The sequence below is a fragment of the Rhinolophus sinicus genome, linkage group LG04 (assembly GCF_036562045.2).
Source record: "Rhinolophus sinicus isolate RSC01 linkage group LG04, ASM3656204v1, whole genome shotgun sequence".
NCBI lineage: Eukaryota > Metazoa > Chordata > Mammalia > Chiroptera > Rhinolophidae > Rhinolophus > Rhinolophus sinicus.
Window position 1 is genome coordinate 142037928 of NC_133754.1, and position 26318 is coordinate 142064245.

The 26318-nt window shown below is 45.0% G+C and overlaps 1 protein-coding gene across 5 annotated transcripts in view; it reads right to left on the reverse strand.

Annotated features, from left to right (window-relative positions):
* APBA1 (amyloid beta precursor protein binding family A member 1) overlaps nt 1-26318 on the reverse strand; it is a 190146-nt gene that overhangs the window by 49457 nt on the left and 114371 nt on the right. For all 5 annotated transcript variants that reach the window (XM_019730551.2, XM_019730532.2, XM_074330535.1 and 2 more), the window contains exon 2: nt 14004-15257. In XM_019730551.2, the coding sequence (XP_019586110.1) occupies nt 14004-15188 (1185 nt within the window). In that variant the 5' untranslated portion in view covers nt 15189-15257. The remainder of the gene's footprint in view (nt 1-14003; nt 15258-26318) is intronic.

Below are 26318 nucleotides of genomic sequence, written 5' to 3' on the forward strand. Positions count from 1 at the left end.
ACTCAAATTGGTACATCCAAAAATTCTCCATCTTTACAGGTGCTTTGCGGGCAGCAGGGCCAGCTCTGGTGCATCCACTTGTGAGCTGAGGCTAACTCCTGACCTCTGTGTCTGTCTGGTGGCTTGTTTCCAGGGGTGTTAGATGCCCCAGTCAATAATGCAACTTGTAACAGGAGCTGTGCCCACCTCCCAGGGCATCTGACCCATCAGCATTAACGCCTTGGTGCCTGCATGGCCTGGGGAAGTCATGTATCACAGGTCGAGCAGCATCACCTGATGTTTCTGAAAAGAAACATCTACCTCTCCTGGCGGCAATGCCTACTATTTCTGGGGAAAATAAAATCAGTTCTGAGGTGCTTTCACACACTCTAAACTCTGCTATGTTTATAGAACCTGTGAAAAAAGCACCCAGCTTATGTGGAAGGAAGGGGCGGAGTTGGGGGAAAGAGGCTCTCTCAAGACCTGCGTTGGAATGCACCTGGGCACAGGTTGCGAGTTTAGAGAACATTGTGGTCAGCCAAGGCCTGGGCTTCTGGGGACACAGGCCGCTGGAAGTGGCCCTTCACTGCCAAGGGGGATGCAGCAAACCAGCTACACAAACACAGAAACGAAAGCTGCCCCTGGGGCCAGTATGGTGTGACCCAAACCAAGAGGTAATTGAACCCAAATTGGGTTCAAGAGCTGGACTGTATCTTCTGGTCCTCAGCAGACCAGAGGAATGCCAAGACAAATACGGGTGGAACTGGGCTGGAGGTAGCTCACGGAAACTGAAGTAGGCAGGCTGGTTCTGAAGGAAGAAGACAGGTGGGACAGAGAGGCCTCCCAGAGCCAAACTATCTTTTAAAGATCCACGGCAACGGGGAAGGATGCGGAAGCACGAAAGATGAGAGGCACAGAACTGCCAAGAGACGTATCCTGAAGGATGGCGTCAGCCTCCTTTCGCACCATACCCTTTATCAGGCATGCTGACAGGTCTCTGTCTGAGTCCTCCTGTTTACTTAGCAAGTTGTGGTAGAGTCATAAGGTGGAAAAAAGAGAAACAAAAGACCTGAACAACCCACAGATGGAAAATTCATGCATGCTCGTGGACAGTTTCCTGTCCAGCTGTGGACAACTCTTTAGGCTGGAGTGGAAAACAGAGTCAGACGGCAGGTGTCCGTGGGCACTTCCCTCTCCCTCCTTTCTGGGGCCAGTGCTTCTGACCACTCTTGCTGGCAGTCGGATCGCACCACCTAAAATCCTGGTCAGTCTGATGCCCCTGTTCAAAAAAGCCCTTTTCAAAATGGTGAGCAGTACAGGAGGTATTTCTTCCTAATTTATAGCATGGGGCATCTCTTAAAAGACACTTTCTTCTTTCCATTGATTATTTAAAAGATAGAAAATCTCTGGGTGTTGATTCTCCAGTATCCATATTGAACACCCCCTACCATTTAGCTCTCTCCAACTCATGGGAGAATTCATTTCCCCCAACTATCACTCTTAAGTTGTGTTTTGGTTTGCATCCATGAACTACTTAGGACAGGCTGAAGCCATGAGAATCTTCATGGCTGCCGTGGAAAGCTTGTAATTTTTTCCATTATTAACCAAAGAAACACCATCACACCTAAGACTTAAAATCACTAGACAGACTACCAAAAAACAAACAAACAAACAACCCACTGGGCCTTCTGGAAAGTTACAGAAGGTGTCTTCATATAGTGGAGTGATAGAATTCAAAATTCTTTTCCTGGCTCTATTATTTTCACTCTTTCCTTCCCTTTAATGTTCAGTCTGCACCTGAAACCTGCTTAATTATTCAGCACTGCCTTCTCCATGCCCCATCAATAATGGATAACACCTGTGATGGAAAACTTGACCAGCAGCAAGGAGGTGGATGAGATGGGAGCAAAAAGAATTGGATCCACGCTCCACCCCCGAGGGAGAAACCAAGGCACCGAGATGTCAGCCAGCCTCAAGGCCTGTTCTCTCCACACCAGCAAGACCCCTTACCTCTGCCTCTCAACCTTTTTTGCATCATGGCCCATAGAGAAATGATAATGTTTGTACCACATACTGGGTCAACTGGAAAAGCTCTGGAGCCCCAGATGAAGCTGCTGGGGTAGAAGGCAAATTCCCAGTGGCCCAGGTCACCCCCATCCCCCAAATTCAGGGGGGTTATCAGCACACTGGTTGAAAAGCTCTGCCTTAACTTACAAAGGAGTCTTTACAGCAAATTCTTTGGACACTGGCAATCCCTTGTGAATAAAGTGAAAATCCTTCTACTTATGAAAAATCCATGTGGACATACTTGTTCCTTCAGGACAATCCCTCGTCTTTCCCATTTTCACAGGCCCTCCGGAGCCCCAGCTTTCTCTGACATAGCCGCCTGCCTCACCTCTGTACTGGCTCATTCCCCTGGCTCCACTATGTTTGTCATTTCAGAATCTGCAGATCTGCCTATTCTCAGCTAGACAACAAAATATATGCAGCCTAGAAGTTGGGAGTGGCTGACAAGGCCAGCTGGGGAGGACACACGTGGCCAGCAGCAGCTGTGTCCCAAGGTTTTCAGCCCAGCAGCTCTTTGCTGGCACAAGGTAATGACAGACACCAAACATGTTAGGCAGACTTCTCAGATGGCCCCCAGTGATCCCCACTTCCCGATATTCAGACCCTTATGTACTCCCCTACCTATGGAGGGAGTGTGGGCTAATGACTTATTCTCAGCAAGGGTGATGCGATGCCACTCTGTGATGGGGTGACCTCCATCTTGCTATCGGACTCTATGGCCTTCTTGTGTTGCATAATTTATTAAGCAAGCTGCCATGTGGGAGAGTGCCCATGTGGCAGAGAACTGAGGACACCTATGACCAACAGTCAGTTGGGAACTGGGACCCTTAGTCCAACAGCCCATGAAGAGCTGAACCCTGCCACAAAGCACATGTTCTTGGTAGTTCTTTCCCCAGTTGAGCCTTAAGATGACCAAAGGCCACTGACACCTTGATTTCTGCAGCTTCTGAGAGACCCTAGAGCAGAAGGCCAGCTAAGCTACGCCAGATTCTTGACCACAGAAACTGTGAGAAAATCAATGTGCTTTGTTTTATGCCACTAAGTTTTGGGCAATTTGTTATGCAGCAGTAGATAGCTGTAGCTAAACCACCAAATAAGGCTTCCGATGAAAGCCTCAAAAGCAGAGGCAGTGTGGAGGTCTGGCTGAGGGTTCGACAAAGGACTAACCTAGAGTTGACCATAAAGTCCCCAGGCAGGGCCTGTGTCCATTTTAGCCACCGCCTGTATCCCCGCTGCTGCTATATCACGTTGGGCACACTGCCTGATCTATAGGAGGAACTTGAGAATATGTGTTGAATGAGTAGATGATAAACCATGAGATAGGCTTTCAATTTGTGACTAGAGACAGTAGTCACCATTTCCTCTGGTTCACTGACAAAATGACAAACAGCACAGCTTTGTGACTAGGCCCTATTTCTTGTTCATAGACAACGTCCTGTATGAAGCGGGTGCTCGATTAAACCGAAAAGTGTTGCCAAGGGAACAATGATAACAAGTCAACCTGATCACTTTATGGCACTTTGCATGGCGGATGGTTGAGAACAGCATGCTATTCCTTCGATATCATTCACTTCTCTAAGGAGAGGTGTCCTATAGGTTCTGAGGTCTGCTTGGAGACATACACGGGGGCCCATTTTTGCTGTCCTGACAGCAGATCCTTTGGTTCAAAGGTTATGCTTCTGGATAAGCTTCTGGGATGTTGACCTGGAGGGTCTGCCAGCCAACCTTTTTCTAAACAGTCTGAACCATCTAAGAGAATAAAGTTGGTTGCAGTGCCAATACTGGGATGTCTACTCTTCCACTGCAGACCAGGAGAAGAATCTGAGATAAGGATGCATGAGGTCTAGTCCTTTTCAGGCCATAAGAGGACACAGAAGGGAGCTAACTATCCTAATTCCCCCACACACACAACACACACACACACACACACACACACACACACACACACACGCCAAGAATACATCACATTCCAGCTAGGAATTGATCCAGTTGGGGAAATCAGGCCCCAACAGAACACAAATTTATCCTAAAGTCTGTCTATTGGACTTCAGATCCCATTTCAACTCCGTCCTTTGCTATGCAGATCCTGGAAAAACTATGGCTGGCCGTATCTCCCTGAGAAGGTGTGGATCAGCAAGAGAAAACCTCTCCTTTCAGAATACCTTAACAGGAGTCTCACAAAAACAACCCTCCAGCAGTAAAACAGTTCTTTTTACTTGTCCTTATAAGCTTGAGAACACAACCAGAAGGTCAAAAGGGTAAGATGCTGCTAACAGCCTTAATGAATTAGTATGTGCATTTGACCTCAGTCAAAAGCTTCCTAGCAACAGTAAAAGCCAAAACAAAAAACAAAACATGTGGGCTAATGCTGAATTAAGGACAGGGAAAAGGGAGAGAGGACAGGGAGGAGGTGACGTCAAGGAAATCGAGGCCCAGATACAGCCAGGGAGCTCCTCCGTCCTCTTTACATCGTTGTGTTTTTTTTTAAAGGTGGGCACAAAAGTGCACGTGAGGAGGGCAGGTGTGAACATCAGGCCCTCACTTCCCAGGGTTTCCACAGTATCTCCTTCTCAGCAAGAGAGTGGCTGGTTTGTGACTAAGAAGTGTTAGTGCTGCACCGGTTTCCTGCCTCAAAATACTTTTTCCAATTGGTCTTTGGAAATGGAGGTGCCAACAAAAGGTAAATATTATCTGAAGGGGGTCATGCGTGTTGCCATTATCACTAAATAGCAGTTGTATTTGATTTATCAAACCAGCGCTAGAGAGAAAGGCTGACAATATACTGCTGTTTAAGGTGGAAGTGGAGACCTTGGGTCATTTTGGAGTGCGTGAGCAGGATTGGCCGTTAGCACAGTGAATGCACGGAAGGGACCTGAGCTGAGGGGGAACAACCTCGAGAAGGTGAGGAAGAGATGCTAATGGCCAACTCCCCCTAATTCAGTTTGCTGTTGACCAAACCCTAACTGTTAAGTGAGCTTTGACCTACTGAGGCAACTAATACACCAAACTCGTGATTCTGATTTTACATTTCCATAGAGAATGCAATTATCTGCAAAGCCATTTTCTCCCATGGTCATCCCAGAAGATAAATCTAATCACTCAGTTTACTGATGAGGAAACCCAAGCTGAGGAAGAAAGCAGGTGACCAACTCAAGGTAACTGCAGCAGGTCAGCTGTAGGGCAAATGTTTACATATAGCGAATACTTGCTGAGCATCCGCTGTGTGACACAGAGGAGGAGACCCTATGCCTTCACAAGACTGAGAGTGAATTACAGAGGCAATAGACGAATGCATGTGAGACAAGTTAGATAACACGATGGTGAGAATCAAGTGTGAAACTGTAGCCCACAGTGTAAGTCGGTGGTTACCATTTGAGTAGGCCTCAGAAATACTGAGACCAACACCCAACCTCCAGAGAGGCTAAGCAGAAGTCCGGATTCCTGGAATCTGTCTATTGAAGGCCTGGCCCTGACTGTATTGAATAGGGGGACGTGATCTGGGTGGAGGTGACAGCCAGTGTCCTAAGAAGTATAGTATGGAGGCAAGGCTGGATACACAGAAGTGTATTTTGAATTTGTAAGCACAAGGTCAATGAGTAAGCCAATGCGTGTAAGGGGCGGAGGTGCTCCTTACATGTCACAGGAGCCAGATGGTCTCAGTTCAGTGGGGTTGCCTCGTCATAGCTGCAATTTATACGAGAGAATTACTTACTGAGGGCATCTCCTCGTCTTGCCCAAGACAAAGGCCATTAGACATCCAGGATGATTTGCCCTCTAAAGCTCTGTGACATGTGCCAGACAGTGACTGGCAGGTCAAAGCTGCAGGGTCACATAACCTAGTTATTTTCAGCCACGCCATCTGGGAAACTGAGGTCAAAATACCTAGGCCAACTCCAAACTGCCTTGGATCCATTCCCAAGCATCCCACTGGCAGGGTCTGACCAACTAAAGAGGTCAACCAGGCATGCCAACCAGACAGTTGAGAGCCTGTTTCTCAATATGGGGAAAAGCAGGAGAGAGAAACTGCCAGTGGGCATCTTCAGGAGAGTGAGGTGGCCTTTGTGGAAATAAAACAACACCCTATCACTGCTCTCAAGAAAGTGGTCAGCGAAAACTGTGTTTCAAAGAAAGTGGACTGAGAAACTATATTTTTGTATTAAGAATATATTGCCAAGTTACACTTGCAAGGGAAGTAGTTCTTCTCATTCTGAAGATGATGTTCATAGATAAATCACATTTCATAATTCCCCAGGACTACTTGGGCCCAGAATTTAATTGGGTTACATATGGAATTCAATTATCTAGGAGATATCTGTTCCTCTCCCTGCACCTTCCCTTCCTCCCCTATACAGCCCCAGTCCACTTATCATAGAAAATGTCCAGAGAGCACAGTTGGGGGGAGCTGACACAATTTTCCAAAAGACTTCTGGGAAGTGTCTTGAGCTCCAACTTATTAAGCAAGCGTGTCAGACACCCAAATGGCGGTCCAATATGCTGCGTTTCTATCTGGAAAGTGTAACAAAATTCTCTCTGACTAAATCGTCTATTTTCTTCCCTGCAGCTTGTCCTGTCACTACTTGGCACAGTTTCAGACATACACTGACTAGTTAGACAATCCATTAAAAAGCTGAGAAAGATTCCCTTTGGGAGTGGAGTCAGGTAAAGAGAAAAAATTGAAGACTGGGAGTTAAAAAAAAGCAGTCTTTCCCATCACTGCCTTTCATGCCATGAGCACGAAGTAACTGCAGCCCTTGCCTTCTGCTGTGGAGATCACTGGACAAGTTTGCTCTGGTGAGTCCAACATGGCTATGGTTTGATGTCAGTGGGCAAACACCTGTCCAGCCCCGCGAACAGGGTCTGCCTGGAGCTGGACTGACAGGTGAAACTCTAAAGCTGAGCTACAATAACCAGAGATAATACTTTAAATCCAGGAGGAGAGAGCAAAAAGCACGCATTCTCCTACCTCCTTTTGTTTTCTCATGACTGAAATGAATTATCTGTTCTCCCATAGGGACTCAAGGTCGAGCCTTTCCCTTTTGAGGTTGCAACAATAAGATCATTACATTTTTAAAAAGTTACCCTGGTCACATTAGGTCCTCGCAGTTCATAGAAAAATGGTTCATTTTTTGTTGTTGTTGTTGTTGTTGACAACTAAATTCTCTTCTGTTGAGCATTACTCCCCATTGGCAGAGATATGGAAATTTATTGCTGATCCTAAGTTGCAGAATTGGCCATTAAATGTAAAGGAAGTAATCTTGAAAACATTTCATTTTAAAAGTAAAAAAACAACAAACCTAAGTAAGTATACAAACCTGAGGAAAAATGAATGCATCACATCTGACCTCCGCAAGCATCACTCCCACTGCACTTATTAGTATTCTTCCTGCGATTCATCCCACACAGGTTCAGTGATTTCCAAACTCTAGCCCATTATCAAGCCCACAGCTCCTGAACGCTTCAGGTTTTTCATTGTCAAGGAGCAAATCCACTTAACAATTAGGGTTCTTCACCTTGAGTGGTTCAGCCCCCACCGTGACCTACTTTTTACTTCTTCACTCCTATGTGTGTAGTGTAAGCCGAATGGAAGTGTGTGTGCTTAATACATATGCAAACACAGCATGAAATTAAAATGAAAAACTTGGAACATTTATCGTACTATGTATTAGGTTGGTGCAAAAGTAATTGCAGTTTTTGCAATTATTTTTCACCTTTTAAACCACAATTACTTTTGCACCAACCTAACAGTATAGTTAATATAGCAGTCATTTCCTATAAATTGTATACATACTATACAAAAGTTTGCCTTTTTCTATTTTTTCAACAGATAGTAACAATGAAAGGATCCCTTTGTACAGTGAGTGATCTCTGAATAACGATTCCAACTCTTTTAAATTTTTCATTTAAGGTAAATAAATACATGAACATAGTTTTAAAAGTCCAACAATACTGTATGGCTTATGGCAAACCCCGAGGTCCTCCTCCCCACTCCACGGTCCCACTCCTAAGTCTTTCAGCATTTCTTCTGGCATTTACTTTGATACTCACAAATAGTGTGTTTAATACTGCCTCGCCTTGATTTTTCAATTTAGACATTATTTCTTGGCTTCTACTATAAAAGATTAGGATTTATCACTTTTATACTCTACGCTCCCTTATCCTCTCAGTATTACAATGTTTGGTTCGTCAATATTCGGTGGTTGCATCCTAAAGACTGCACACATCCTCGTCCTTGCTGAGACACACACATTACATTACTACATTTCATGGCTGTATCACAATTGTTTCGAGTGAGGTAAAGAACTGAATTGTTTTTCCCTTTGCTTAGTTTTCAGTGTACTGATCAATAATTTATGCTAAACTCTCCTAAACCGAGCTAAGATTCCTCTCAGTACAATCATATTAGGAAATCTCTCGTTTTCACTTTCTGGAAACCTCCCTGGAGCCCTCCGAGCTTCGGTCCACACTGGATTGGTTGCTGCCTTGGCCTTCTACACAGCTGTCCTCTGGGATCTCCTGGCTCATCACCTTGGGGAGTTTGCCTCTTTCCTGTGTTGGATCCCGTTTTCCAGATGTTGCAACTTCTTTCTTGATTTATACTCCCATTTTGGGGGAGCAACTGTCTATTAGCTTCCCCGAGAAAGGGGATACAAGAGGCACATTTTCTGGGACACCCCCATCAATGAAAACATCTTCATGCTTAACTGGAATTTAGACTGGGTACAGGCCTCCCAGTTTCCAGGGTGGCTTTTGAGAAGTCCAACACCATTTTGATTCCCGATCATGTGTAACCTGCTTTTCTCTCTCTGAAAGCTTGTAGGATCTTCTCTTTCTCCCTTCTGTTCTGAAATTTCTGTGGGTCTTTTTTATTTCATCGTTCTAGTGACCCAGTGTAATCTTTCACTCAGGAAATTCTCCTGTTTTTTGGTTCTAGGAAACAATCTTTCATAATTTCTCCTTTTAAAATCTATGTTCCTACTACCGTGTTTCCCCGAAAATAAGACCTACCCCAAAAATAAGCCCCAGTTACGATCGTCAGCCAGACAGACACATTTAGTACATTATGACAATGTTCCAGAAGATGACATGACTGTATTCGAATAAACATAGATTGTTGTACATGAAAAAATAAGACATCCCCTGAAAATATGCCCTAATGAGTCCTTTGGAGCAAAAATTAATATAAGACCTGTTCTTATTTTCGGGGAAATATGGTATAAGACTCAGTCTTATTTTCGGGGAAACACAGTGCTTGCCATCCTTTTGCCCTAATTGTTCTCCTTTCTTGATGATTTCTTCAACTTTGTCTTTTACTCTTCCTAGTACTAAAGGATTTAAAAATATTTAAATTTCTGTTGTATTTTTAGTTTAAAAATTTGCAGGGACTATTCTTTTTTAAAATGGCATCCTATTCTAATGTAATGGCTCCCTTGTCCTGTCCGACCTTTCTGAGCATATTGATGTGTTTCATAGCTTTCTTCTGCATTGAGCGCTGCCTTCATTTCTCCACGTTCCTTTCTCCACTTGCTTTTTTTGTCTTTGTCTTCCATGTCTTTCTTCAAATGTCCAGTGGTCCTTGGATGTCCACTCACATTTAACTGATTCCCCAAAAGCCCACTGGGGGATCCATGTGTGGCAGTAACCTTCACTGTGGGCTGATCAGATGGGGACTCATGTCCTATGCTGGGAAACCCCCAAACATGTGTATCTGAAGGTCTCTTCTCTTGGGACTGCTTCCTCAGAAAGGAATGTTCTCATGTGCCAGGGGCTGGGGGCTGGCGGTGGGCGGGTTCGAAGCCTGACAGCTAAGAATTCCAAGGCTTCTCCGAGTCTCACTGCTTAGTAGGCCCTTTGTTCGTAGGTGCCTAATTCCCCTTTTCAACTGTGGCTGGTGTCCCCAGGGCCAGCACTTGTCTGGTTCACCCTTTCCTCGTAGTAAACCTCCCGTCTTTTGTAGGGCTGGAGGAGTAACCTGTCGGCATGGGCTGAGAGGACCTTGAATCTAATGTCTCCGGTGACAGACTTTCAAACAATCCTCTATTTCCAGCCATAGTCCTGCCATCCGAGGAATCTGGTGTCTCAAATTCTCAAACTTTTCTTGGGGGTTCACAGCACAAATCCTCACAGTCACTCGGCAATGGAGAGAAAACAGAAACCTCATCACTGTATTAGTCAGTATCCGTCAGGCTCTGCTGTGGTAACAAACCCCCAAGGCTTAGAACAACAAAAGTTGATTCCTCTCTCACACTACATGTCCATGGGGTCAGCAAGACGCCCTGCTCATCACGATCACTGGGGACCCACGCTGATAGAGGCTCTGCGTCTTGTGACAACACCATCTTAACCTGAGGCTTCAGGGGAAGAAGACTGCTCTCAGCTGCTCCTGCCTAGAAGCAGAATAGCACTTCATGGCGCCTATTTCGTTGGCCTTGGCTACCTCCTAGGGGATGAGGAAGGGCGGTGTAGTCCTCTCTATGCTTGAAAGAAGAGACAGCTGGAAATACTGGGAGCACTAATACTTACCACAATCGGTCACCACTTTGCTGTTCTCAGCTGCTGCTGTCTCCTGTCATATGGTGCTTGCGGCTTCACATACTTTTATTATTTTACTGTTATCTGAGTGCTGCTTTAAGAGGGAGCAGAGATAAACACAATTTCAATCTGTACAATATACCACTGAAAGTAGACAACACCGTCCAATTTACGCTGTGTGCTGCTGCCATCCAGCTCTCTGATCTACTATGACTCTGTTCTCAGAATGACTTTGTTCCCTATAAAAAGATCGGTCGGCTGTGAACCATTTTAGATCTGGTCATTCATTAACAGTATTTTTCAAGAATGGGGTTGGGAGGCAGTTTTCAAACATATATCTGGAAAAGAGAAATTCTTTACTGGAAGCAAAGCACTAATAAGTATTGTTTAAATTTTCAAAAAACAAATTATTTTCCCCCCAATATGGAGCGTCTAGTATGTGTTCATACGTTCTTGCTAATGAGCAATCCTATTTTTGCATTCTGAACAAGTCATCAGCCGACAAATGCCAGTTAGCTCCAAGGGAAGAGAAAAACACTGAAGTTCTGAGAGAAGTAAAAGCAGTGTTAAAAGTAGACTTAGCTATCAGCAGTTCTCTCTGGCAAGTGGTAGTACAGGTATTTTTTACTTGCTTCACTATAGTTTCTGATCATGACAATTTGTACTAAGAATTGCAGGACCACTTCTCCAGATCTGCAGAACATAACCATAGTAGCGCAGCCCCTTTGTTAAAACCATACCTGTGCTAATAAAAGAGTTAAGTCCCAAAGCCACAGATCTTATATGGGGAAACTGCCCAGATGACAACAATTTTTTTCCCTTTAAATCAGTGGTTCTTAATCTTTCACATCTTTAAGAATCGCAGAGAGAATTTACAAAACAAAGCAAAAATAACAAACAAACAAATCCCAGATCACTGGATCCCACTTTAGGGGTCCTGATTTGAAAAGGAAAGGCAGAAATTTCTATTTTTAACAAATATCTCTTGGACAGACTTCAGACCACACACTGCTTTCAATAACGCTTTTCTATTCCCCACAAGAGCATACATGGAATGAGCATTCAGTAAATAATTTTTGATGCTGAGGTGGAAATCAACCAAATGTATATATTACTTACAGCTGAATTTCTGACAGTATGAGTTTCTAAAGCATCGTTCAATACTCTATAATTAATTCTACCTATGGAATGAAACACTGTGCAAGAGGGTTAAGTTGCTGTCCTTGTTCAAGTGAATAGAAGCAAGTCCCCAGCCCTAGTGTAGGCTGTGCTGTGGGTTCATCATGAGGCTGCAGAGGCCAGGTGGTTAAGGTGGTGCATGTGAGAAAGCAGAAGGAAGAGGCCAGCATCTGGATGCGGTGCTCCTGCAGCTTTTTCTCTGAATGGCTTTCTAAGTTTCTAAAACAATGTAGAACCTGGCCTCCTGCCAGCTCCCTACTTTTGAAAACCCGCTCTATTTTCACTTCATTTGCAAAATGCTTGCTGCATTCCCTCCCTTCTAGCCGGGAGGAGCCTAGAAATAGCTAGAGGTCATGGGGAAGTCTACGTGTGAGCCCATCTGTTTTGAACCATTTGGACGTGGAGTCTGAAAATAGGAGAGAGATACAGAGCATTGGGGAACTAACTGACCCAATGCTGCCCCCTTGCTGGGGAGGATGGAAAATGCTTCTGGACCAGTTTCCAGTCCTTCCTTAAAGGCGTCAGCGATTTAATCAGCTAACATCGAATGTTGACTGTTACTAAAAGAGAAGGTGAACGTACCTCTGACCTTCATAGCCCTTTCTGAACAGCTTCCAATAATGGTTTCTCACTCCAAAAGATATACTGAGAAACAGCCGAGTGCAATCATAAAATGCAGAATTAAATGAAATTGAATGTAACCTCTTGAGTCTTCTCTTACTCCAAGTTCCCATTTTAAATGAAACTGCTTAAAAATTTTTCAAGAGAATGGAAAAGTGAGAGTCGGAGCAGAAAGACAATCTTTATAACCAGGTAGTGGGGCAAAGGTTAGTCTTCTTGATTTATTTTGAATAGATTGTGACACCCAAGTTTGCCATGTTATCAAATTTCTAGGTATTTCAAAAATGGCAAATAAAATGTTGACAGGGACAGCAATAGCTTTCTGTAGCTTCTCACAAAGAAGCACAATTCAGCACAAACAAAAAACATGTCTTTTGGGATATGAGAAAGACATCCTGGTAGCACCAGAAGTGAAAATTAAGCACTTCCTGAAAGCCACAGTAAGGCTCAGGTGGGTGAACAACTGCAGAAACTCCTGGCAGGAAACGGCTCTGAAATAAAGGGCTCTGAAATATTTCCGGCAAAGAGGCCAGACAGTCTGTCAGGGGTTGCTTTAAGGCAGTGGCCTCAAACCCTGGTCCTTAGACCAGCACTATCAGCATCATCTGAGAACTTATTAGTGACACTGTTGAACTTCACCTGAGCCCCATGATCCTAAAAGACAGCGAAGGTTAAGGACACCCCCCTCCACCCTTTTGTGTTCTGGAAACAGCTTACTGCACAGAAGGCCCCTTCCCACATGACTTAGATGAGACTTGCACACGCCCCCTTGTTTACCTATGACAAGTCCAGACAAGTTCCCATTCTTTACCTGACAAGTGATTAGCTGAACTTCGGATCAATCAGAACAAAATGCTTGTTAACCAATCCTTGGTTAAGCTTCTCTCCTTCCTCCAGATCCTTGAACTCTGGCTAGTTTACAGTCCCTCCTCAACAGCCCCTTCTAACAACAGGCTGGTCTCAAGCTAAAACTGTTTCTCATCTTCAATCCATTCAAGCCATGCTGCTTTCCTCCTACTTTCTCACACCTGTCCTTTCTAACCTTGTTTACGCCTCCTCCCTATGAAAAAAAGCCCTTTTTGCCGAACCCTAGAGACCGCTGCAGATCTCATAGATTCTCCTATTGCAATAGTTCTCCCCCATTACAACAATACCTTTCTCCCTTTTGCAACACCCCTTTCCAATAAAGTCTCCCATTACTCCACCTGGACTTGTTTTTCATTTGACAGTAGAAATAAAAAAGCTCAGGCCCCACTCCAGACCTTCTAAATGAGAAACGAGTGTGTGTGTGTGTGTGTGTGTGTGTGTGTGTGTGTGTGCTGGGGGTGGGGGCGGGTGCGCCTAGAAATCCATCCCGGAACAAGCGCTCCAGGAACAGTTTGAGAGCCGCTGATTCACAGCAATCCCTCTCAAGTATGACAAGCGCATTCAACACTAATTCCCAGCCACCTGTGTTTCACTCGAGTTTAAGTGCAAGCAATTTTTGAGGCTTACGGTGGACACATTTTTAGCATTCCCACGGATCCTTTGTCTCATAAAGCCGTTTCCCAATGAGAAGGTCACACAGCACCCGTCTCCCGTCCTGGCCGCGCATGGGGCTGAGCAAGCCCGAACCCGCACGTACTTACATCTCCATCCCCCGGCCTCTGGTCGTCGCAATCCCTGGTGGGGCTAATGTCCTGACGCATGACCCAGATGGGCTCTTTGGGCTCGTCGGGGGTGTAAGGCGAACGGACGGTCCTGGTTTTCACCTCTTCGATGGCCTCCTTGATGTCCTTGATGGCCAGCGAGATGGCATCCCTCTTCTCTTTGCTGTACCGCTGCACCGCCTCGCCGCCGCCCGTGGTGCCCGCTGCCCGCTGCTGCCCCGCCGGCACCTGCAGCCCGGGGCTGCTGGGGCGGACCCCACCGGGCGTGGAGGGGCGCTCCAGGTCCTGTTCGGCCTCGGGCATGTCCTCGGCCGCCTTGTCCAGGCTCTGGGAGCTCATGCTCTGCTTGACCTCAGCCACGATCTGGTCGATGTCCTCCTCCTGCTCGTAGCTGTCCATGCGCGGGTAGGGCGCGAACTCGGCCTCCTTTTCGGGGCTGTCGGACTCGCCGTCGGAGCGCTCATCATAGTGATGCAGCCGCGCGCCCAGGGCCTCCTGGCGGTACGCGGCCGCCTCATCGCGCTCCTGCTCGTACAGCCGCAGGCCGTCGCGCGCCTCCAGCTCCGGCGCGTCCCCAATCTCCTCGTACACGTGCTCCTGGAGGCCCCCGTAGTCGGCGTAGGGCTCGGCGTACGGCTCGTCCTCGCCGCGGTGGAAGAGCCGGTGCGTGTACACGTAGCCCGAGTAGGCCGCGTTCATCGCCTCCTCGTGCTCCAGCGAGTGGAAGTGCAGGTGGTTGGGCAGCGCGCGGCGGTGCGTGGCCTCGGCGTGCTCGGCCTCCGCCTGCTCCGTGTACTCCTCGGCCTCGGGCCGGTACTGCACGGCGTAGGCGCTCTCGTCCTCGGGGTCCTGCGCGCGCTCCGCGTCGTAGCCGTCGCGGGCCGCCGCGATCACGTCGCCCTCGGCCGTGTCCGTGTGGTTGTGGAAGCCGCTCTCCGTGCTGGCGGAGCGCGCCAGGCACTCTCCGCGCTCCTCCTCCTCCTGCGGCCCCGGCTGGGCGCGCAGGTCCTCGACGGCGCGCCCGCGCGGGGGGCGGCCCGCATAGTGCTGCTGCTCGTCCTCCACCTCCGGGCGCTCCAGGTCGGCCTCCACCGACTCATTCACCTCCCCGCCGGGCACCTCGTCGTTCACCTCCACCTCCGCGGCCCCCTCCAAGTGGTTCATGGTGGGTGTCGGGGACAGCTGGGAGAGAGGCTGGGCCAGCTCACTGCGCTCTCATTTTGCTCCACCCGGCTGGAAAAACAAGAAGGGGAGGAGGGGAGTTCAGTGGTTCAGCTGTAGTCGTGAGCTGAGCATCAAGATGGCCGTAAAAACAGCTGCTATTGATCCCTTCTGAATCCGGGTCAATTAAAAAAATGATTGCAAAGTTAAGCTCAATCTGACAGCACACAGTTCATTTTCTTTGTAGCCCTTATCGTCACTTGTAATTACATATCTACTTGTTTAATTGCTCACTGGCTCTCTCCCTTCCCCACCCCTCAGACTGAGAGACTCAGGAGCATTTTGTTCCCCACCACGCTTACTATTCAGGGTCCATTTCTGACATATAGGAATACAGAGTACTACTAAATTGAATGGGCCAAATGACACACTTTCCATCTGTTAAGGGATAAATCTCTCTAAACTAGGATCCTAGACAACTTGAGAAACAATTCTGTAAATAAATTTCAAGAGAAAGAAATCTTAAAATGTTTGGAAGCCATTGCTGTCAATACAAATAAGCAGCCATTCTGAGGGAGGCGATCAACCACCAGTGGGTTCTCGTCCTGTCATAACTGGCTGTTACCTTGGACAAGTGGCTTAATTTTCTGGACTTCTGCTGTGAGACTGGACTCATTTCCTACAGCAGGCTGTTAACAGCTGTTACACAGGGAAAAGAGACTCCGTGGTCAAATAAATTTGGGAAATGCTGACTTTGAGTTGTCTTTTCATTGTGAATATTCAAGGGGAGGAAGATACAGGGTGAAGGGGTTTCCAAACTTGTTTGACTAGGAAACACTTTTTCCCTAGAGGTCAGAGTTCTGACAAATACACTTAAAGAAACACTGACTAGCTCACTTCACCCATACACCCTGGATCTAAAATTCTATGAATTACCATTACAGCTGGAATAGATAACATGGCTAATTTCTTAAAAATATAGGTAGGTCTCTACCTATTTCCAGAGGAATTTGTAGCTACAGAGATAGATTTGGATTCTACCTCTCTCAATTCTTACCACAAAATAGCTGTATAGCATAATCTGAGTCCAGTGTATGGAAATAAACCCAAAGGATGTAAAGAACAACAAAACAGGCAGGATCCCTATGATTTTAAAACATCTGTGGTAAATGGGTTCAACAATATGTGTAAACTCTTCTCACAGTATTCTTTTGGAGCGCCCATGTCACAAGTGAACAAAATGGATGGGAAGTGAACTCTTTGATAGCAGAAAACTCCAGGGGGACCAGGGACATCTGACAGACACCCTAATATTGGGATGCAGTAGATTCTACCCAACTTCACAACCACAGCAATTTCCTTCAAGCGCTATGAAGAGCCCAGTAATAAAGGAGGCCATTTTGTAGCTACCAAGTTCCCCTTCAAGCGAAAGTGTCTCCCCGCTCCTGCCATTCTTTTGTGGATCTACCCCTGACTGACACGTGCTGGAAGAAAACAATTATGGTTTCATAGAGATGATCAATCCTTATTACTTCCCTTTTTGACAAGAGTGCACCTTCATACACATTAGATTCAGTCTCCTTTGAAAAATCGTGGCCTCTTTTCATTAACCCCTGAGCACAGTGACTATGGACTAGGTATAAGAAATCTTTCCAAAAGCAAGTGTGAGTCTCCATTCAGACTTTGAGGGATGGTTAATGATCTGAACAGAAGAGGCAAGCAATTGTCCTGGGGACCCCTGGTTAAGTGGCCTCCCATGGACCATGGAAAATGCAAAACAAATGTTTAGTTTGATACAACACGTGAGCAAGAACGGTCTACCCATGTTTTCTTTCTAAGGACTCCTGGAAAAGACAACAGATTGAAAACTACATTAATGTACAAATCGAAGTCTGATGAAGACAAAGCATGTGTTCAAAGAGAGGGACACTAAGCTCCCAAACACTTCTCCCTGTCGTGTGTCCGCTACGTGTGTTCAGTGTTGGAAATACCATAACCACCCAAAGCACCCCGAGGGCCAACAGTTCATGGTAATCACATGCACAGCCGACCAAAACAGTGTCTTCAGTGAAAATAGATGTTTCTATTTTATATGTATCAAAAATAAATTTTAGTTTATTCCGGGTTAAAATCGTATTTGACTAGCAAAAGGTGCTGTGTCATAGCACATTTATTGATTCAAAGGAAATGGGATTTCTATGCGTGTATGAGTACATACACTAAATCATACTGAGGAAAATTACACGAAACCTGTTCTTTAGGAAAGAAAATACTATTACAATAATGTCGTTTGGTACAGTGGAGCTTTCTACTCACTGAGTGCATTCTCCTCACACTCCCATCCCCAACCCTCAGGGGAGTATTTATGCATGGAGTGTTGATACTTCACTCAATGTCATGGTTTCAAGAATATAGTTTGGGTTGTGGTATTGGCAACATGTTAATAACAGACATTGATTTGCGGGATTTCCCTCGGACAAAGGCAATGAACAACTTTTAAAGATGCAGCTGACACCGGTGGTCAGGTCCATAGGTAGCACATGAGAGAACTATTCCCCATACCCTGGCAACTTTGGGGGTGGTATTTATCAAAGAATATTGAGGCTATTTTGAATTAATCCTAGGTTATTGTGGGGGTATATATTGGTATAACCTTTCTGAAAAGCAATTCGACAAGATGAATTAAAACCTTCAAAATGTAACATGCCTTTGCCGCATTGAGATTTCTACTTATAGAAATCTCAAAGGCAAAACTCAGATATGGGCAAAGATGTTGTGGGGACAGAGCCCGGAGTGCAGTTTCCAGGCTCTTGGCTTCACGTGGAAAGGTGCTGGCTCAGGTAGTAAATGGCTATCAACTGTGACTGGATGGCCATCAGCTGTGGCTAGTTGGCCGTCAGCTGTAACCACTGAGTCATTGGCCACTAATATAACTGCTGTGACTACGCTAGCAGCAAAAATGGGGGCTAGCAAGAAGATGGTGGCTGAGCTAGCAAGAGCGGATTGCAATTAGCACGGCGGATTGCAGCTAGCAAGTGAGGTTGGTTGGCAGAGAGAAGTGGTTGCGGATAGTGTGGCTCCTGCCTCCTGTGTGTCCAACCCAGCTGCCAGTGAGACTATAGTGGTATAACTCCCCTATCTACGGCTCCGTGGGTGTTCCTTTTTGGCCTCAGCATGTCCTGCGTTCTTATGTGGGAAGTGGGACCAGAGACCCCGCATGACACCTCAAGAAATCCTGCATAACAGATGTTTTTCATGGTATTTGCTTACAAAGCGAAGATTATAAACACTAAATATTAAGTGCTAACATTTATTAAGTACCAATATGTACAGTCATAGTGCGATCCAGGAAGATGTGGGTTTGCTTGCTGGGTAGCTCCATCTGGCGTTCCCACAGCACTCAAACTCAACCTGCCACAGCTGAACAAATCTCTTCATCCTCCCTCCTCACCCTCGCGGCCAAACCTGGCCCCCTTCCTATATTTCCTATATGAGTGAATGGCACTACCAGATACCCAGTCGCCCAAGCCTCAAATCCAGGAATCATTACTGACTTGTCTCTTTCCCTCACCTCCTTCCCCAACCTGGTGAGTGTCTTGCATCATCTTCATTGCCACTGCCTGGCCTTGGTCCATCTTGCCTACACAATTGCTTCCTTCACTAATTCCCCAGCCCCCTCTAGTCCATCGTCCCCACTGCCAGCCTGATGATCTTTCTAAAAAACAAATCTCAACCCCATAACCCTCTTTCTCAAACCCTTCAGTGATCCCCGTCTACTGCACAGCACAAATGATTAGCCAACTAGATAGTAGGCATTTTTTACATAAAGACCCATTTCTATGTAACGGCCTACGTAATTCTCACACCAACCTGTGAAGAGAGTACTCTTCTATTCTCCTTACAGAGAGTATTATCAGCTCATTTAAAAATGAGGAAATAAATAGAGGCACGATAAGGTTAGGGGATCACCCCGGTCACACACCTGGTAGCGATAGAACTGGTAGAACTGGTGTCTGACCCCCGCTTTCTAGCTTTAGGCTCTGGGTGTGTGAGTCCTACTCCTGGCAAACAAAGCTCCCCCGGCTTTATCTCCACACTTCACCTACACCTTGTATTCTAACACCCCTGAGTCCTGACACTGGACCTAACTAACTGCCTTCCGCATCCTCAGCATATTTGTTACCTATGACTTCTCTATGGTGAAACTTTCTCGTCTTTCCCAGAGCAAGTTCCTATCTGAGGAGTGTCAGCCTCCAGGCAATGTCCCAGGCACTGGGACAGGGCAGTGACCAAGCCAGATTCCAAGACCAAGCTTCCTCAGGAGCTTCTCTGAGGAAGCTCCCCATTCTAGTGCATGAGGAGGTGAAGGGAAAGGAGAGGGGAACAGTCATTCATTATATTAACAAACAAACAAGATAACCTCAGATAGTGAAAAGGTCGATGGAGAAAGTAAAATGGGGTAATGGCATAGAAAGGGACGGAAGAGAGGGGGTTATGTAGCTAGTGGCCAAAGGAGGTGATATTGGAGCTGAGGCCTGAATGATAAAGAGGCAGCCAAGTAAAGATCTGAGGGCAGGGCCCTGAGGTGAGAAAGGACTTGCTTTGTTTGAGTATAGAAATAATATTTGTGAAGTGAGTAAAAGATGGGGTGGCGGGAGATGAGGACATAGCATGGGAAGGCGCCGGCAGGACAGGGGCTGGTACCCCAGGGTGGGGGGTTTGGGTTTTATGTCAAGTGCAGTGGCACGCTGTTGGGGATTTTTACGCAGGGAAGTGATAAGGCCTGATTAATCCCTCCCTTTGTCCCTACTATACTTAGTCTGCTATCTATCTATCTATCTATCTATCTATCTATCTATCTATCCATCCTTCCATCTATATCATTATTATATATATGGTACCTGTTATTCTGAGTAACAATTCTTTAGAAATACGAAGTCCTTGGGAAAAGACCTGTCATTTATCTTTGATTCCCCAGTGCCAAGCACAGAGGGTACTAGAATAGTAGGTAGTCAATAAACGTTTAGTGATTAAAAAGGACAAAAAAATTTTCTCCCCTAATATCTGGGGACTTCTAGACATTGGCATGCTTAGCCTTCAGAGGAGAACTCATTTCTTCTTTCTGTCTTAAATCTTTGCTGCCCTCCTCCACCCATCTAACCTCATCCACCTTCTGACGCTTTAAGTGCCCAAAGAACACTAGTGATTAAACATCTTCCTACATTTGAGCGTGCTGATCCAGTTGGCATTTATTGGACATGTACCAGGCAGGCACTGTGTGCGGCAAAAGGGATACAGACGTTTCTAAATCATGGTTCCAGCCCTCAAGGGCAGACAGCTCCAGTAATTATAATTACTGGTGATATGCACAGAAAAGAAACAGGTTCAAGCGACAGAAGGCGCGTAGAGTTAAAACAACAGCAACTGTATCACCTTTGTGAATCGTGTAAGTGCTGCTCTTCTCACAGGTTCTGCATTTCATAAGCTCGTCAGCATCCTAGGAACTACTGCCTAAGAGAGGAGGGCTTGTGTCCTTGACTGTGACCCAGGTACCTCTGGAGGCTGCGAGAGTAGGAGCAGGAGCAGCTGGTTGAAGAAAATCCCTCCTCTCTACCAAAAGCAGGATGACCTGGAATACACAGGCAAGACAGTTCCCTCTGCTGGAGCCCTACTCAACACGGAGAGGGGGTGCTGTGAAATCTTGGCGATAGGAGTGAGGGAATCCAGGCTGCCAGTAGTGAAGCACAGATGGCTCTGACCCCTGGTTCTGGAATGTTCTGCAGCCAGACTGGAAATGATGAACAAAGGGAGGCAACTCCACGGCAGTACACCATTTAGCAATAAAACATTTCACGATTCAGCAGTTGAATCCGGTATCTCATAATGTTATCCAAGGAGGCTCATGTTGGTTTGGGATTAATAGAGGAGGAGACTGTAAATTACTTTGGTTTATCTGCCCTTGAGTAGTCACTGATAAGAATTTCCCTTTTAACACATTCAGAAGTAGTTTTAGAAGAAGAGTCTAACTGAAGACAAAATGCAATGTAAAAAAGAACAAAAGGAATTATACCCGGTTGTTAACACAAAGGGTATTGTATGTTGGGGGCGGGGTGGGGTGGGGTGGGAGGTGGGGGGTAGCAGTAATGCAGGTGTAGGGAAAACACATAAAGGCAGAAGGCAGAGAAGCGGGAAGACTGTACTAGCCATCCTCTCCCCTGAAAAAACTAGAATGAACAAAGTGATTCCATTTATATACGTTTTTATACTTTTGCATATATTTAAGAAGTACAATTACTTCCCGGGGACTTCATGAATGTTCCTGATCTCCCCCCACAGGAGTTGGAAGGAAAGTCTTATTTCTTGGGATGACAGCCTGTTTTAATTCACCTGCCCATGTACTGTTCCAGGAAACACGGTATCTGCCACCAAGCTATTGGAGGGGCCCACGATTGACCCTGAGACTATGGCGATATATTAATTTCCACAGGAACAAGTAGTGGTTTCCAAGCAAGACTATACCCTGGATGTAGTGTGTACACAGACACACACACACACACACACACACACACACACACACACACACAATCTGCATAGGCTGGGAGATTAATGGTGCTCATTAAAAAAAAAAAAAGATGACAGAATAAGAATACCCAGGTTTTCTTATCTTTTCTACCCTATAAATACGTTTTCTTTCCATGAAATAGAGGAATTGCAAAACACCTATAGGGAATCCAAAGGACATCAATACCCCCACTCAAAACGTTAGCACTTCTAAACACAATGCATCTATTCATAAGAGTAACATATAGAAGATGGAAATAAAAAAGACTAGAGTTCATTAAAGCTTAATCTCCTTTGATTCATTTGGAAATTAAATGTAGTAATACTGGGAGCCAAGATGGATACAGAACACACATTTCTCCTTCCTAAAATCACTTCCAGTTTAAATAGGCTCACATGGTCAGAAAAAATCCTTCCTCACAGAGCATCTTGCCTCAGCAAACTATTACTTTGTGTCCCCTAATATCCTTGTGCCTGAAATTGTAGAGCATGGCTTGGCAGACAGTATTGGTAATGGTTTCAGAGTGAACTGAACACCCGAACCCGAGTGTTGCTGAATGGCTAGATGGCAACCTGAGCGAGGTCTCTGATTGGACCTCAGGGCTGTGTCCTTGACACTATCCTGAAGACATGGGAGCTAGCCATCTTCAGTTTCCCCTCCAGATCCATTCCATGCCTCCTTCACCCTGTTCTGTGCCCTGCGAGGTTGGCCCCTTTGGGCTGTATCGATAGCTCCGTGTTCCTCTGGCTGTTCTTTCGGTTTGGCCAATGGGAGCTCTGCTGGGATATCAGAGAGAGGAAGGAGACTGAGGCTGGGACACTTATTCTCCTAGTTCCCTTCCTATAAGATTGCCTCAGGCTGGCAGTGTCCCTTGTCTAAAGGGCATAGCCCCTGTCGGGTGGCAGTCTCCACCTGGTTTCACCTGACGACTCCTTCCCCTTTCCTTCAGGCTTATGGGTAGCAGGGGTGGTGGGATCCCAGAAAGGCCACTCCTTTGTAAATAGTCCCTCTATTCAAGACTCCGCTCTCTGCGTATTACCTAATTTGCGTGCCCTATCTATTTCCTGCTGGGACCCTAACTGATATCAAAAGTGTGATACTCATGTTGGTAGATGACAAAAAATAAATTAATAACTAGTCCAATTAAAGTGTAAAACAATAAATAGTACAGCTACAGTAAAAATCACAAACAAAGGTGGCACCCTATGGGGAAATACCACACCAGGCGCTGCTGTGTCTTCCCAGCGCCACTACCCTGCCTCTCGAGGCTCCATGGCATTCAGGGAACTGATGGAGGAAATTGACACAGGAAGCATAACGCGCATAAAAACCTGCCTGCCATCATCTCAGTCTCTACATTTTTCCTCTTTCAAGGGCAGACGTCATTTGACCTTCTCCTACTGCCCTAGTCTGTCAAAGGCAGGCTCAGCTTGATCCCAGTCTCGGTCCAATCTTAATCTTAGACATAGCTATGCCCCCCGCCGCAAGGATTAGGGTCAGGACCCTGGTCTGCCACCCAGTGATTTGGTTCTCCCCCTGTGTACAGGCTGTCCCACTATTGGCTGCCTCATCACCTTGGAGACCCCATTTTCTGGATCAAGGATGCCAACAGCTTGTCTGGATGGGCACTCAATGATGGTTGCCATTTCCCTTAAAGGTGGTAGGGAGCCTGCTGGACTAAACTTTCGTGCACACATGCAGCTGAATTTGCCTTCCAACACTTGCTCCACACAGGTGGGTGGGTCCTTGTCCTTCTCCACAAGCCTTGGTAGACTCTATACTTACATGTTTAAAGGCTACTGCCTTTGTTCAAAAGACGTCGGCCACTCCCTTATTGGAACAGATTTCAAAGTTAATTTACAGGATTTTTAAGTGACCAGAAGATCATGCTCAATATTCTAGTCATATTTAATCATGTTTGATTTTTGACCGTAAAGGATTATCTCCCACCTTATTCACAAGAGCTGGCCATAAATGGTACTTGATAGTCATCAAAGGTCAAATCTATCCCTGAAGGATCAGCTTATCACCCACCACACTTAGTGAGGTGTTGTGCTGGTTAAGGGGCCAGGTGTGGGCACAGACTGCCTGAATTCACATCCTGCTTTCATCACGTACTAGCTCTTTGACTTTAGATAACTTACGACTCCAATTTTATCATTCTACAATGTGGGCAGTAATAGAACCTACATCACAGGATTACTGGATGATACAAATTTATACATAAAATAGTTAGCACAGTGTCTGAAACATTATAAGTGCTATTTAGCATTCGCTGGCGCATTTTCTGCACAACAGCATAATTAGTATTTCACAGATATAGTTAACACAGTATTTAAAAAGAAAAAATTAAAACTATGTTAATGGAAATTATTTGAGCACATGGTACATTTATCAATATTACCCCTTCCCAAATAAGGTTATGTAGGGACAGAGAACAGGCATTTAAGCTACCTTTAATCCATTTTGAAATAAGACTAGTTAGAAACAAATCCATCAAATAATAATCACAAACCCTGTACTGTGTGTAGGCCTATATATGTGACACTTGACATACTATATTTCTAACCCTTGCAACACTCCCAGTGAGAATTATTATCTCCAACTGGTAATTTTGAAGCAGAAGCTGAGAGAGCTTAAATAACTTGTCCAAGGTCACTTAGAGCTGAAAGGGGCGGAGGTGGACCCATCTGGCTCTCACTGCTCATGTTCTTCCTATTACATTTCACTGAGCCCATAAAGTGATGCAATTGATTTTTTAAACAAACATCTAAATTGGCATAATCCCTTTTCGAATAGTCACCTTGGCAAACTCTGTACTTAACATGTTCCAAGGGCACCGCCTTTGCTCAAAACGCGTAGGACACTCTTGTATTGGAATTGATTTTAAAGTTAATTTAAGGGTTTTGAAGCTACCAGCAAATCATTTTCAATATTCTAGAGTCATAGTTAGTCATATTTGATTTTCAACCCCAAAGGGTATCATCCAATTTTATCGCCCACTGTGCTCACAAGATTTGACTGCAGATGCTGTTGGATGTTCCCCAAATATCAACTCTACCCCTAAAAGATGAAGAGGTACAACCGCCAAGATTATTTAAAAGACTCTGGTTCAAGCTCTGAAGTCCATTCCAAAAGAGGGCTTTAAAAATTGTTTTGGCCAATGGTCACATCTTTAACAGAAGCTTTTATCTTTGCAGAGTAAACAGAGGGGCAGCGGCCATTTGGATGAATACATTCTTGTGCGATTACTACAAAACCAGGCTCACTACTGTCATCCACCTTGAAATCTGTGTAATTGTGCCCAACACTAACCAGGCAGGAAAATTAATTCCTCCACTTGTATTAATTCAGATGTGTCAACCCCAAAGCTCTGATCACAACTCAGACATTGATTAAAGAGAAAGTCTGAATTTATATAGACTTCCTTATTGCCCCAATCTTCATCTGGCACTTTAACCATCAAATCATTCATTTATCATTCTGACTCAAATAAAATCCATGAAATAAGGTTAAGGCAATCATGGAAACTCAGAGGGGAAATTTTGCAAATTTTATAGAAAGCTCAAAGGACATTTTCTAGAAATCAAAACCAATTGAAAGTCTATCTGAATTTTTGTGAAATGTCTCTGGTATAAAATCAAACATCACTACATAATCCATATTTATCGAGGGTTACACAAACTTGGCATTTTTTTTCTTTTTTCTTTTCCTTTTCTGTTAAATCCCTTTCTTCCTGCCCTAACACAACTTCCCTTCCTCACCCCATTACATTTATTATCTCTGTGACCACATTACCCTCAGTTCAGGGTATTAAATCACCAGTTACAATCAATCTGAACCATTTTCCTGATATTTGTGTTATACAGAAAGCCATAGACATACAACTCTATAGTGTTAAAGATAGTAAATCTCTAAGATCAGTCCAACTGTTGGTTTTCAGAGACTCATTACTTCCTACCACAAAAGGAGACGGAAACAGGGGAATATGGCTAAGGATGAATGAACAGTAATTCATTAAAATGTAGTCTTTCCTTTGAGACCACATCACCTCAAATTTACTGCTATTGTTACTTTTACAAATTATTTGGCTCATTAGAAAGTCAGTTACCTTGCTTTTTTCTATTCCCTCAAGTTTTCTGACGCTTCCTTTAGCCTTCTCCTTTTGAAATTCACACCAGAACATCAACTATGATCCTAATTATGACGCTTCAAATTCAATTCTTGTTTCTAAGCTTCGTTTCATTCACAGGTCAAGAAAGCAGCATAGGGTGTGCTGGATACAGTCCTCAAACATGTTTTCAGTTATGTCTCAAATCTGTTACGCAGGGGCTACACTAGATGATTAAATACAGCCACATCCAAAAAAGTTTCTCCCCTGATAATTCGGTTTCACAACTACCAAAGAATGAAATCTATTCAGCAACTATTAGGTAGCAACATTGGTGATGACTTGAATTTGAATTTAATGAGCCAGAAATCCCACATTGATTCAAAACCTCCCACACCAGTCAACTCTCTCAATTCAGTCATGTTACCAAAAAGTTAACAGGGAAAGAAACATAATGTGG